The sequence below is a fragment of the Amphiprion ocellaris genome, chromosome 11, assembly GCF_022539595.1.
Source record: "Amphiprion ocellaris isolate individual 3 ecotype Okinawa chromosome 11, ASM2253959v1, whole genome shotgun sequence".
Lineage (NCBI taxonomy): Eukaryota > Metazoa > Chordata > Actinopteri > Pomacentridae > Amphiprion > Amphiprion ocellaris.
In genome coordinates this window covers 14,171,328-14,186,650 of record NC_072776.1, presented here as the reverse complement: position 1 = coordinate 14,186,650, position 15,323 = coordinate 14,171,328, and the positions used below count along the sequence as shown (strand labels likewise).

Sequence of the window (15,323 nt, the reverse complement as noted above, 5' to 3'; positions counted from 1 at the left end):
ATTCATCTTTACACTGTGTGTGTACTGTCTCTGTCTGTTTGCCTTGGAGTCTGTCTCCAAGAAAACTATAAAGTTAAAGCTGTATGTCATTACCACATTTGAAAAACTGTATAAAAACTGGTCTATCACAAGGAAATTGTTTCACACAGTAAATGCCACATTTGTTGTTATGTAGCGACATGACTATGAACCAACAGGTGCTACAATAAAAGTACTTTGGAACCACTACAGTCATATACAGTATTTCTTTGTATGTAACAAAGAGAAGCAGGATAAACAATCATCAGCTGGTGCAGAGGCGGCTGGTTTTCACAGTGTAAGGCCTGAAATTTTATAATCTGCACACAGCAAAAAGAAAAAAAAAACCCTGCGAAATCAAGTCGAAAAATGTGCAACTTTAACTCCCTCCATCTTTCTACTCCTTGCACCATTTGTTGCTGAGCACACCCAGGTGTGAAGTAAGTTTTATGACCTGACAAAACTACTTTGGTGCTATTGTAACATTTTAAGTCAATGTTTTATTTTATTCTTCTATTTTTTGGTGTTATTCTTCAGCTGTCTCAATTATCTCTTTCCTGAATTTACAAAAGATTAAATCCCTGAGTGGCTACATTACATTGCTTGTAGACGCTACTTAAGAAGAATCAATTCTCCACATCAAGTGTGCAACGGTTCCATTCCTGAAATAAAACGAGGATAGAGAGGTTGAAACAAGCAAAAGGCTTGAAGTACAGAGTCTCACTACATTAAGCGTCAAGGTAAACCCACTTTGACCACTCAGTTTAAATTCATTGCTCTTGCCATCTGCCTATCATCATTGATGTGATGGAGTCTGACCTTGCTGTATGACGACTTATGAGTGAAACTCCCATCTGTTCAGTTTGGTCGAAAACAACCTTCCAAGTGCTAAATCACCCTTCATGGTTTGGAAGAAAAAAGTCATACAGAGAAACAGAGAAACACATAAATATGAGGAGAATGGCAGGGTGCGGTTTCGGTTTGGAAAGGGACAGGTAGAAGGAAAAACCCTTAGTGTCCATCCAAAGAGACACAGGCAAAAGAAGACCAGCTGACAGACAACCATCGGCAAATGCAAAGGCGAACTGTGTAGGAGTAGAGTGCCGAGAGAAGGGAAAAAGGAAAAATAAGTTGATGAACTAGAGTGAGACCTTTGCACATTCCTGACTAGAGTCAGGGATTTCTGAGGTTTGGCACTTTCTACTGCAGCTAGATTTATTTTACCCTTGGAATTTCACAGCACTACTTCCCTTTGCCTCCTTCTTCTGCTAAGGGCTGGATGCGTGGAGAGATATTTGTATAAAAAGATTGATGGGAGTTTTAGGAGACCATCTTCACGTTAAGAGTCCGTTAAAAGGAGGGGATATTTTTTTTTCCAAAAGGGGGAGACATTTGATCCTGGTCGTTAAACAAGAGAATAGCGGCCTGGGATCGTCTTGTAAATGTCCAGGGTGATGGCTGGAGTGCATATGTTTGGGGCATATAAACCATCAGACCGGTGTGTTATATTATAAGGATATTTAGATGGAGAGGGAGCAAAAGGGTGAGAAGTGCATGCATATTATCAATGTGTTGGGTAGTTGTTGTAGTTTTTTCTTCACACACCTGTGGCATTATGTACGATTGAAATACACCTTTCTTCTCGTGTACCATGTGCACCACACATATAGTATCTACCTAAAACTGAGTTTTACCTCTCAATAGACTACACAGTCAAGAGGTTCTGACTTTTTTTTTTCTAAAGCATTTGATGCTGTTGTAAGACCTTTTATGCCTATATCAGATTGCAAAAACTGTGAGAAATGAAGTCCTGGGACAGACTCAAAGCTGGGTTGCCACACCTTTGACATGAATTTTAGATGCATACTGCACTTGTTCTTTCCTGATATGTAGTAAAGGGGTAGGGTTGGTCTCAGAGGTGCTGAAGAGAGAGATGCATATATTTTAAATGAAGAACCCATTTTTAACTCCCTGTAAGGCATGCTATATGTTAGAAACACATAGACAGCAAAGTCTGGTAACAAACAGAGAGAAATGCTTGAATACTTATTAAACATTCATAAATTGCTGCTTAAAGCAGTCTACAGTTTTCAGCTTGCTACCCTTAATGATTAATGTTACTGAGTGGAAGTTAGTTTAAGAAATAAACTTTGTTTTAGTTGCTGCTAGAGGCAAATAATGTGTTTCTGCATGGTGGCAGCTCTGGTTCTTTTGGTACACAATGAAGAATTTCCTCAATTTGGAAATTTGACAAAATGGTAGAGACAGAAAAAAATGTACATTCCAGATGAAGTGGATTGGACTTTTATAAACACAGGCCTATATATTTTTAATCATTCTGAAGTTGACTTCTATTTGACCGTAATAACTTTGACTTCAAGTGTGAGAATTAGCATGTCTGTAGTGTACACTTGCATCCTACATACTAACACCTGTAAGATACAATCCCAGGCATATTTAACATTCCAGAAAACTCTACCTTACATTAAGTGATGAGATGCGACATAATCAGTGAGCCTTAAAGACTGATTGATAGTATATGTATCAGTAGGCTGACTGACTGACTGCAAATTGTGTTTGTGTTTGGGGGCGTATGTGTGCAAATGAAAAGAGGGAAAAGGTAGACACTGGCACATCCGTTTTGCAATTCAGTTAATTGTGTTTGTTTTAGAGTACCTCCTACCTAAAGTGATTCATGTAAAATTGAGCGTCTCTTGGAAAGCTTCAAGGAGCTCATGCCACATTAATGGGAAACATGCCAGGTTGAAATAAACAGAAATTCTCCTTTAAGATGCACTTAGCTGCTTATGAGTAGGTAGGAGGTACTCATTAATGTAATTTCTAAGAGCTGGGAATCACTGCCTAAAGTGAGGAACACTTGACATTTTTACCTCAATGAGTCAGCCCTTTTCAGTGATAAACCCTCAACTTTTTACTCAGTGAAATTACCTGTTGTAGTGGTCGTTTAAAAGATACAGAAAAGATGGTTCAAAAATTGCTACTTTTTTTGACGTCTCCCTGATTATCTGTCTTTATCTAACGATGTGCTGTGGCATCTCACCAGCTTGGTTGGTGGTGATGGTGACGGCGGCGTACTGCCTCATCTTGGGTGCCAGCGACGACACACCGTTCAGTGCTTCGATCTCAAACGTGTAGTTAGTGTGGGCCAGCAGGTCTCCCACCGTCACCGTGGTGTTGTGGAGGCCAACGGCTCTTGGCAGGAAGCGAACATTGCTCCGGCAAGGCTCACAGCGCTGAGTGCCGCTGTTGCTGCCGTTAGCAGCGACACCTCGGCAGCGTTTGCAGAGGACGGTGAAGGTGATGTCCCTGCGTCCTCCTGCGTCCTCCGGCCAGCTCCAGTCCAGGATGACCGAAGTCTCGTTGATGGAAGAGATCACATTCCGGGGAGCTGAAGGAGGTCCTGAAAGATGGAGAAGAGAAGGAGATGATACGATATGGAGAGGGAGGAGAAGGTCGTTTGATTTACAGAAGCAGAGAGAGTTTTAGGGTAGGAAAAGGTGATTAGTAGAAAGATGATAGATGAAAGGAAAGAGCGCAAAGTAAGGAAAAGTAGAGCAGCACGAGAGAAGAAAAGCAGTATCAACATTCATCAGCAGACTGACAAAAGATAGAACCATCTGCTGAGTACAGTACACAGAGCAAGTAAGACAAACTTTAAAAATTAAAGGTCCTCTTAAATGGTAATTTTACTTTCTTACTGCCAGTTATTTCTTTTTGAGACAAAATGTTGTAGCAACACACGGGCTGACTTTTTTATAAAAGAGAAGAATAAAAGAGGATCAAGAATTTTCGGCTGCACCTGTTCAAAGCAGGGACATGTGTTTATTTGTGCTTCCATTAAAAGGTTTTATCTTCTTTTTTAAATCTAATTTCATGTAAGTGACATTTTCCAGGGGTAATTTGTCACTTTATTCGGGTCTGTTATCTGCAAAAGTGTAGCAGTATAGAGTACTTAATTTGACGTATGCATTTAAGGAAGCTGTCGGCGGGAGTGCTGTGCAATGTATACACAAGAACAGCTGTTATTTTACTTTAATTAGACTAATACCAGGGTTGAGTTAATACAATTCTGTGAATATACTCGAGTCTGTCTCTATTTCCAAATCACTACAAGATGAAAAGAGCATGACACATCCTTTCTCTAAAAAAAATGACTCTCCATCAAACTCTGACTGACATATAAAAGTAAAAATGTCTTATTACAAACAGATTTCCAGATTCTTATATCAAAGCCATGACTAATTACACGGAGGACAAAACAAAACTGCCAAATAAGTCAGCTGGGAAATTGAGCAGGCGGAGGAAGGAGAGAGATTGAAATGGGCTCACTCGATTGTGTCTTGAGATAAAATGCTTTGTTTAGTTTGTTTGAAGAATTTACTTTACTTCCAAGCTTTGCATAGCTCCTGTCTCAGTAATCTGCATTACAGTCTTTTATGTGTTTGTGCCAGGGAGAACAAAGGAAAACTTTAGCTGTAAAGAACATCAGATAGTGGCATCTGGGTATCTGCAAGCAAATCCAAGATGGGTCGGAAATCTAAGAACGATTTTCTAACTCCAGAAAAGTTATAGAAGTTTCTTAAAGTGAACACAGCCCTCGAAGCATGTTGGGAAAAAAAGGCCTTGGAAACCAGTTCAAACAGCTAAAACCAACGAAGATAACCAATTACTAATTCCACCGCCCACATTAAAGTTTGGGACCTCTGAGTCACATTGGCTATTATCTGCACAGCTGTGCACATGCAGGCAATCAAAAACTAATTCAAAATGTCAGAATAATACATAGACATCAAGATTATCATCTGAAACGAATTATATTGTGTGATAGGAATGATAGACACTACTGTAAAAATCATAATCACACAGTACCGTCACGGGAGCATCTGATTGGTTTTCCGTGATGCCTGAAACAAACTACCTGCCAAATATCTAAAATAACGCAAGCAAGTGTAACCAGGACAACTGGTGCTGTTTTAAAGTCTAAGTGGAGTCACAAGTTTTTTTCTGATTACTGCACTTTGCACGGATTTAACTGAAAAGCCTTCGCACTTTAGTTTTAGTACTTAAGTGTTTTGGACTGTATTGTACATGCATTCTGCAGTCCCTCACAAAAGGGCATGTGTATGGATGATTCTCTATAGCTTACCAATTTGGCGAAGGTGATTTCACCCTCTTTCAATCGTCAAGGCGGACCAGCACGTGTTTTACATTTTTGTGCTAATTTTGATTCTCTGCAGCAGGATATGAGGGAACGCACTGACGCATTTTTAATTAGTGGAGCTCAATTCATGGGAGAGGGTGAGCTATAGTTTATACAGTGTTGTAGTGTTTATACAGCTGCTACAGAAATGGCTCGTATTGAATAGAGTAAAGCCTATTGTACGATTCTAATTTTCCCCTTGCCCTGACTTTTCCCTGCCAACATTTAGAAAAATTCCAGAGTCAACTTGAAACAACCTCTATCAAACCGTTACCAGTAAAATCCCTAATTATGATCATTATCTTCCAACAACTTATCTATTCATTTTCAGCGCTTGCATCACTCAATCTGTCCCAATGAGGTGAAATTTGCGTAGTTGACAAGATGACGTTGAGATAATCACAACAGGGACCTGCCGTGACTGTCTTTCTAATTAGGATTCTGTCTATGGCTGTGGGCGTTGATTTTTTTTTTCTTCTACTGTTCTCCACGCTCTGTTTTCTTTCTCCTTATCCCCCTTAGTAATGGATGTATTCATAATCTGACATCAGGGAATGCAGTGATTTATAGTTTTAGCAGGAATGCATTTTGGAATGCTTGCAGGAGGCATCTGCAACCCATTTGCATCAGATGGAGACAAAAGAGAATCACATAGGGAGTGGAAAAGGTAGTAAAAACTTCCTAGGTAGTCTTGGCTTCAATGACCTTTAAATAAATGAGGAATGTTAACCCTCATTGTCCACTGTTTTCACTGGTGATTTGGGAAACTGTGTGATATTAGAGCAATCTTTGACTGTTTCACGTGTGAGAATGAGGTCATTTTTACATTAGAGCCAGTATTAAAACTGATATTTCCAGATAAACGAATGTTGTGATCCTTGATTTTGTACACTGTATTGCAAGTATCTTACAAAAACGCTGAATTCTGAACAGCAGCTGAAAGGGTCTGAAAGCATTTAGAGCATCATGGACACATCATGGAACCACTGACACCTCATATGATGCAACGTTAATGCTTATCGTAACATAAACGAACACTTACGGGTACAGGCCATGGAGGCAGGGTCTCCCTCGGCACGGAAGTAGTTTTTTTCACAGCCACAGTGCAGTGACCCCTCATGGTGAGAGAAACTGTGAGGCGGACACTTTGAACACTCCATGTTCCCGAGGGTAGACTTGTAGAAGCCTGCCCTGCACACTGGAAACAAAAGAACACAGACAGACACATGAGCATCGTGCTGAAGCAGCACATCGACAGCTATATAATAGCTGCATTCTTCTTCAGAGCACCTACAACAATAGAAATAAGAAATGAGTGATGGGGAGTATTTAATGCACTCTCTCTCATTCACACACACACACACGCATACACACAAACAAATTGTGGGAATAAGATTGATTGTAAATCTGCCATTAATGTAACAAGAATCCACTGACTGCAAGTAAAAACAATAATTCTCTGAAATGTCTTTGTCTCTATTTCCTTTCTCTTTTCAGTGCTCAGAAGGCACAACATGAATAATGCAAATTGTCCCCTCAGATAAAAGGAATGTTCTCTTTAAATATCTGTGGTACTAAATCTGCACTCAGCAGCTCTTTTAACTCCTACTCACCACAAATCTGTTGCAATCTGTGCAAGTAGGGTGACACTCCACCTGTGTAAAGTATATTGCATGTGTAAGTATATGTGTGTCTGTGCAGGAAGGAAGATCAAGGGGAGGGGATGAGAATAAAAAAAGATCCCTTGTGTTTTTTTTTTAATTCTTTCCTTTCTCTACCTATTTAGTTCCACTTTGCTTTATTTGCTGCTCTTTTCTTCTCCTCCACCACAGGTTGAAACCTCTGTCATCTTATTTAGATTCAATAATGGGAGACAAGGCAGGGAAGCCAACAAAATGCCTCTTTTCATGATGGTCAAGCATATTTATGGTTTAACATCAAGAGTACTGAATTTCCAAAAACTAGAAGTATCTCTACTGCTGGCAGACAGCGACTGGAAATTGAAATAACACACAGGATTTAAGCATTCCTCTTTTATTTAAGAAATATGGGCAAAATTCTGTTAAAGTGTGCTTATTCCTGTGCTTGGAAAGCATTGTTTGAAACACTATATAAAATCTGCATCAAATGAAAAAGCTTCTCACACACACTCACTGACTTTTGCTGATTAATTATCCAACAACTAATTAACCAAACTCTTACAAGTGAATCATATCTGTTACATAAGAGGCAGGTGACACTGATTTGACCTGACAAATTTTTATTAAAATGCAAACATGGACCTTTCGCTGTAATGTGACACTGTTGCACACATGTTCAGACAAACAAGCTTGTTCCTTCTTTCTCACTGTCTGTGTCTCTCTCGCTCTCTCTCTCTCTCTCTCTCTCTCTCACACACACACACACACACACATTCATGCACACACACACACAAGATTAAAGAAATGGCCAGCAGCAACAGCAGCGAGCCAGCAGAATGTGTGGGCTCAGCAGAACAGGTCTGTCAGATCCCAGTGGTGGACAACACACTTCTGCAAAAGCCAGCACTGCTGATACTACTGCCATATCCATCACTGACACTGCCACACCAAGGTCCCTCTGCAGCACTAAATACTCCACTACCTTCCCTACACAGTGTGTGTGTGTGTGTGTGTGTGTGTGTGTGTGATGGGGTGCTTGCGTACGTGAGAGCAACAGCATGTGAGGCAGGTTTAAACAGCCCACTATGATCCGACTGATGGAAAGGCGACCACAACACTCGCTGACATGAACAAAACAGACCACCCTGATTGGAGGACACACCAGGAAATTAGACCTGACAGCCACCATCCCTGGCCAATCAGCTAACAGCAGCAAGGTAACTGCTAGGTTAGCAGAAACGCACATGGAACATAAAAGAGAATAGTGGATACGCCGAGAAAAGTTAAAATGAATTAATCCTCATACCAGAGGCAGACTTCATCCGATCCCTCGAGCGATGAACAGCCCTTGACAGAGCATGTGTGCCCCTAACAGTTGGATAACACCAAGCAAAGATGCCTTCACTGCTGCATATTCACTGAACAGTTAACCCACTGGGCTCAAATCCAACTAGATCTGTTTCCATTTAGCTACTGTATCCTTACTCGTGCTATTGTTCTCGCTGAGCATTAGAAAAAAGGATCAACTGTGAAGATATGTATACTCAAAGAAGATATTTAAGTTGGAGTTTCCATTTTCTGTTGTGGCAGATATTTTTCCAGAGTCACATTTATATCACATGGATGTACTTTTAGAGATTAGCACTGACAGTCCATATTTGTCAGACAAGGCAGGTCAAGGTATCTGAGTTGGCAGCCTTATAAGTCTGGACTCTCCACATACGCTTTGCAGTTAAGCCCCTGATTCCTACTGAAGATGATTTATAAATGGACATCAAGTATGTATTCATACATTTTGGTAAAAATATAGATAATAAATAAAATGTTTATACACTCCTGGGCATTGCAGACAATGCACATTGGGTGGTACTATTTTTACATGTGAATTAATACATATTTTTTGCATTAAAGTCTATTATAATGTTAGAAATTTATGAAATTACTACAATTAAACTAGATTAACCATGTTTAATTAAATGAAAGAGCTGTAGAAGGCTTCAACTAAACAAAAATTACTTTTTTTTGTTGGATTAGTGTCTTGATTTTAAGAAAAATACAGATCACCAGACTTATCCTTTAAAGCTAGAGAGTGGGATGAACGTCTATTACATTCGAGCCCTTGCAACAAGCACACAAAGATAAGTCGATGAGCACCAGTGTAACAGATTTTGTCGGTGCCTTGGTAGCAGTGTGTTTCAACCAGCCATGCCAGAGATTAGAAGTACAGCACCTGAGCAACTATAGCGATGGAGAAACAGGCAACAGCAACTTGGAGTATAGTGGAGAAACTTACGAGGCATCCAAGAAAATTTTCTGATGTTCAAGATAAAAAAAGAAACTCAGGGTTCAAAGGAATCATTAAATTCTCTTAAAATAAAGTGACAGTATTTGTGTAATTACTCTCACTACCAAAAGCGGGAGACAAAAGTTCCACCCTGCAGGTTTAAGCTTTCCCTTCTGCAAAAGCTAGAAGAACCTACCATCTAACTCTACTTGGATGTCACCTTCTAGCATGCCATCACTCCACAAATGTAAGGAAAACAGCCTAATTTCCACTTGAAAGTCAAAAATATAAACTTCTATAGACTTAACAGTGCATAACAAAGCCGCAAAACTTATCAGTCACAGAGAGGAGCTCATAAACTCTCAGTGTAAAAGTTAATATCCAAAGCTTCACTTACGGCATGAGGTTTTCATATGACAGTACAGTGATACGTTGTATTTTTTGACCACAACCCTAAAAATATTTTTATAACTGTTGGAAAAGGATAATAAAGGTCCTGTTTCTTCCCTATGTGTCTGCCAGAGCAAAAAGCAGCTCTGAAGAGACTGATGGCAAAATCAGATTTGGTGCACAGGAGGTTAACTCCTCATCTAGAGGAGAAGCGAAATGTGTTACGTTGACATTCACCAGCGGTGTGCAGGGGCACGAGTGGATAGAATGATACCATGTCTAGTGGCGTGTGTGTGTGTGTGTGTGTGTGTGTGTGTGTGCACCCCAGGAAAGGAAACACAGCACCTTTTCACATGTCAGAGAATGTGTGATTAATTAAAAGATGTGCGTGTGTGGATTTGTATTACTCATGTTGAGGAAACATAAATCTGTTTACACAGTCACATTGTGGGGAATTAATTCTTTATAGGCACAAAAGCAAGTCTTCATGAAATGGAATGATTGAATGCCGGGGTGAGGACGGTTTAAGGTTAGGTTAAGGTTATAGTAATACATACAGACACAGAGACAGGCTCACAAAAGTATTACTGTCTCCACATAAAAAAAAAAGAAAATGAAATATTTGCGGAGGAAGAAAATATGAAGGTTTCCCCAGAGGAATTATCCTTTATTTATTTTCAAATCAATAACAGCAACAGGAACAAGCATGAGAGGACGGGATTACTTTTTTTTTTCTGTGCACACATAAACAGCCACTTAAGTTGAAGCTCCTCCAAATACTCGCACATTCACAGGGATATACCACAATGGCTCGCTACTTTCAATATAATGACAGCTGTAACACAATCTCCTCATTCACCTTTAAACCACAGCTACACACACACACACACACAGCTGCAACAGTTATATGATATGGTGGTTGTAAAATAACTGGGGCAGCAATTTGCTCAATCAATAGTCTAGGTCATAGGAAACCCTCATCAATAATTAACCTGACTGCTGGATGGTCTGGTGGTCACATGAAGTCTTTCTTTTTCATACACGTTAAAAGTGACCTAATCTAAATCCTGAAGACATTTTACATCTCAAGCTTCTATTTTTGTTTCATATTACACCAAGAGCACATGTTGCTATGACTTTCATAGAAGGTACCATTACATTCCCTCGATTCCTTTATTGTCTCCCCATAACAGACACCTAAAATACATTCGGGACACCATTTTACTGCTACAGTGTCTCACATTCGTTGTAGGAAATCTAATATGAATGGTTTTCATTTGGAACCTGGAATCTGTTTGTGAACACTGGCTAAATCTCAGCAATGTATTCAATAGCCTTCATCATGTAAAGAATTGAATTCTGAATCACTAATCCATTATAGGATTATAATCTCATTACAAGCATAGATAAGCCTTTATTAGAATACCCTGCAATCATCAGGAAAATGTGATTACACTCAGCATGTTACTCCTGAAATGGCTCATGTCCTCTTGACCCCTGACCTCTGTCATTACTTGTTAATTGATTAGTGTCACACAGGGAAAGTGGGAAAGTTCCTCTGCCCTTGACCCCTATCTCTGTGTCTGATCCGAAGCTTTTCAGCCTTGCTCTCGATTTCTCTCGCGTTTTTCCCTCCTTCGCACGCTCGGAGGTTCAGTCTGGTTGCGAACAGAGCCAAAGCAAAACGCTGACCCAACAATTGATTTCCTGTTTCCATACCACCCCCGCCTCCTTTCTTTTTCATTCCGACAAGATTGCAACGACTTTCACTCCCTTTCTCCTCCTCTTCCATCTCTCTCCGTCTCCACCTCCCCTTCATCCTGCCCACCCGCTCCCAGTTCTTTTCTGTGGCTTTCCCTTCCCTTTCTGTTGCTCCATCCTTCTTTCCTTAATTGGAATAGCTCTCTTTGAAATGGAAAAGTTATTTACTTTGACAGCGCAGGCATTTGGCTGCCAGTCTTATCCGGAGCCACTTGTAATGTTACTGGAAACATGGCAACAGTAAACATCTTGCCCCCCTGCCATGAAATCCCCCTCTGGGCCAACCAGTAACAAGTCACAGAATCTGGAAAAGGTCAACGTCTTTCTTCCTTTTGTATTCATGTTTTTTACTAGGGGACATTTTGGTGGGAAATTTCTCTCTGCCTGACAATTATGTTGTAGAAAGATTTTAGCTACACTGTTGAGAAAATACCGAAAAACGCAAGCATAGCAGCATTTTCAGCAATAACATTTCTATCCAAGTGAATATCAGTGGAGAGTTTTTATGGTAAATAATTATATTTTTTGGGTACTGAAACAGTTATTTTTGGCAGTAAGCACTACATATCAGCGGCTGCAAAACACAAACATTGCCATTTGTATTTCCCTTTAAAAACCCACAAGATCAAACCAGAAATAATCACAATAACAAGCTCACACATCATAAAAAGAGAAAGTCACACTGAGATACCGAGGACTCCAACTCACACCAGTATTACCCTACCACACAATGCAATACAGACATCCATTAAGCTGAATTACAATCAATTTGTTGATGCTAATATGTCTGTAACCCAATAACATGAATTCATTTTTGTCAGAAATATAAATGAAACCAATCATCAGAATTGATAGGTTGTGTCTTGGGGCAAATTGCGATGCATTCTATCTCTGTTATGTTCAATTATTGTGTCATTTGCCATGATAATCACACTGGGGACATATTGGAGTCTATTCATGAGTCAGCAGTCAGTATGACGGACCGATGTGCTTGTGCCTGCCAGTCTGAGTGGAGGAGTTATGCTGTAAATCTGTAACCCTCCAGAGCCTGAAGAGCCAAGATCCATCAGCTGGAGGACAGCAGCCCAGACTCACAACAAAATGTGTCATACTGGACTGGTTCACATGGTTGTATTACAATAAACGGCTGTAAAATTGTGAGATAAATGCATATTTATGCACTATTTTTGAGGACTCATCACCATTGCTATCAACCTTGAAAGCAGATGGAGCTTTGTAGGTAGTCTTTTAACCTAAACAATGACCTTTTACTAAATCTAACAAAGTGCCTAAATTTAACCAAGTAGTTTCGTAGCGTGAACAGCTTGTAAATGAGTAAACAGCATCTGAAAACTCAACAAACGGCAAAAATAACACGACAAAAAAGTGGTCCCACACGGCACTTAAATTCCACTCTCCTGGAATAAACTCATGTGGTTAATACCTCCACCTCCAATGTTCCATATGTGCAGAAAACGATAAATTATGTCACATGAAACCTGCAAGTCACAAGACGCTGGCTTATAGAAAAAAAACGTCCAAAAAAAACTTTTCCAGCCTTTTTTGTGCAACTAAAAAGATTTGTGCTGTCGGTCAATGTGATGTTGACACTGTATTAAACTCACATTAATTGTCCAAACGAAACGTTTACGGTAATGCACTTCCAGCAAATGGGATGAGAAGCTAATCAAAAATGTCTTTTTTACAGAATTTCAATGTCAGTACAATGTCTCACATTAAATGCTTCTATCTTTAATCCATCTAGCTAATCTGTATTTAAAAGTTAAAAGATAAAGGACAAAGGAGTCTGTAAACTTGGTTTCATAGAACAAGCTCATCCTCATTACAACTGAACATTTATTAGCCAATTGATTTTCTTACTTGCTGTTACAAAAATTACATTGTATACTTTGTATATAGCGATTTTTGCTTTTAATGTCCATTAAATGAAGCCAAATCTGAAGTGGCATGGCTAAAACTGTAATACGGTACTACTGATGCAATGATTTCAAGTATTTCAAGCAGTGCTCGTTCAATTTTCTTGCTGCAACTGTTCAAGAAGCCTGTTCTGTCTTAGAAAAACTAGCACCTGTGCATATCTCGCTCCCACAAAGCACCTAAAAATGGCGCACTACATCAATTTCTGACCCTGATGTTCAGTTTTATCATCACCCTGACCTCATGCGCTGCTTTTTCAGCTGCGATAGAAACGAAGCAGTTGGCTGCCTGGAGTATGTGATGCTAACTGCAGGCTAATGACCTACAGAGACCCCACTATTCAAGTCTGTTTATCTATACGCACTCAAAGAGATGCTTCTGCTGCTTTGATGCGCTGTTTGTGTGCGTCCGTGTGTGTGTGCGTCCGTGTGTGTGTGCGTCCGTGTGTGTGTGTGTGTGCATGATTCAGAGTCCAGAATACCAAGCATTACACCACACAACCACCAGCAGCTTCTTTCTGCATGTGTGAAAGAAAGTTACCACAAGTGTGTGTTGTGTTAGACTGTGTATTGTGCACGCGTGTGTGTGAGCGTGCACGCAAACTGGCACAGTAAAGCTTAATTAAGTGATCTGATCCAACACCGATTTGCATAATAAAGCCGCCTGATGAGGAGAGTAAGACGAGGACAAGAGGAGGTAGAGGAAGATGAAGGGAGGAAGAGGGGGAGGAGGAAGGTAGGAAGGTCTACGTGATATTTGTGACAGACAGGAAAGTAAAGAACAAACACGTGTTTTTGAAGTTAAGCATTCCAAACCACACGAGCCCATTATGATCGTAACAAATCAAATAGTGCACATGTGTTTTTGCTTCACAGAAACCTACAACACAACAATAGCAGCCTATGAGGATAGCGTTTAGAGAACTGATACGTCTTTCTCAGTTTTTCCAAAAAGCTTTCCAAAAACAAACTATTCAACAGAAGTGTTGTTTGAAGTTAAACTTGATTATTTCCAGCAAATGAAGATTCCATTAGTGACTGTTGTTGAGGATTCATAAAACAAGCAGGGCAGTTCCAGTGTGCTAACTGCTCTATATTATATTTTAATAGCAGTAGAAAATGGCCTTCATTTATTAGTCTAATCTTTGGAGATTTTTAAGAAAGAGGGAGGGTAAACTCTTGTCCTTTTATATCCACAAAAGCCTTCTTTGGTTCAAGGAGAAATTAGCAGACTCAACACAACAGATGATTAGTAGAAAATTTTGTTTACTTGTTCTGTGGCACTTGAGACCTAACTAGTCTTTGACAACTTTTTGAAGGCCTCGATCTTGCCTTGCCTGCATTTTTACTCAGTGTTGCCTCAGTTTCAGACAAAGAGACTTAGGATTTTATTTGAAAATTACTCAAGGGCATTTAATTGTCTGTGCAACACTGGAGTTTATTTCCTAACATCATTATTGTGATTGGATGTAGAACCACCAACTAACTTGACACATATATAACTTGAGGTTTTTGTCACTGTTAATGACTGTCACACCTCCCTGTACCCCTTCACACACTCCAAGAAAGAAGAAGAAGAAGCTGTGGTTGTGGAGAAGGAGATGTCAAACTGATTTATTAAAATATGTCTAAACCACAGAAAGATTATCGAGAGATCATCCAAAAGAAAACAAACAGCAGTGTCAACGCTCACTGAGATGACTGGGACCACATGAAACCTTGATCAGCCTTAGAAAGAAAGAAAGAAAGAAAGAAAAGGAACCAGACATTTAGTGAAAATGACCTTGACATATAAGCTAACTATGCATATACATTATGTTTTGGAGCAGTTGTTTCTGTGGTGCAGTGCAACAGTTTGCATCTTTTACAATTTATCTCATGTGTGTCATGATGGACACTGGTCTGGCTCTGGCTTTGACTCAGTGTTGCCCTGCCTTGGTCTTGTCTTGGTCTCAACAGCACAAAGTCTTGATCTTATGTCAGTCTGGTAGACTCTAGTCTTGGCCACGAAATGGTTTTAACACTTTATTGAGATGCTGCTCTGTGGGATCAGCATCACATTCAAATTTATG

General features: G+C 39.8%; 1 protein-coding gene across 3 annotated transcripts in view; it reads right to left on the bottom strand.

Moving 5' to 3' along the window:
• epha3 (eph receptor A3) overlaps positions 1-15,323 on the bottom strand; it is a 161,487-nt gene that overhangs the window by 40,410 nt on the left and 105,754 nt on the right. For all 3 annotated transcript variants that reach the window (XM_055015325.1, XM_055015324.1, XM_023264561.3), the window contains exons 6-7: positions 6,282-6,437; positions 3,080-3,439 (exon numbers count right to left, since the gene is read on the bottom strand). In XM_055015325.1, coding sequence (XP_054871300.1) covers positions 3,080-3,439; positions 6,282-6,437 — 516 coding nt within the window. The remainder of the gene's footprint in view (positions 1-3,079; positions 3,440-6,281; positions 6,438-15,323) is intronic.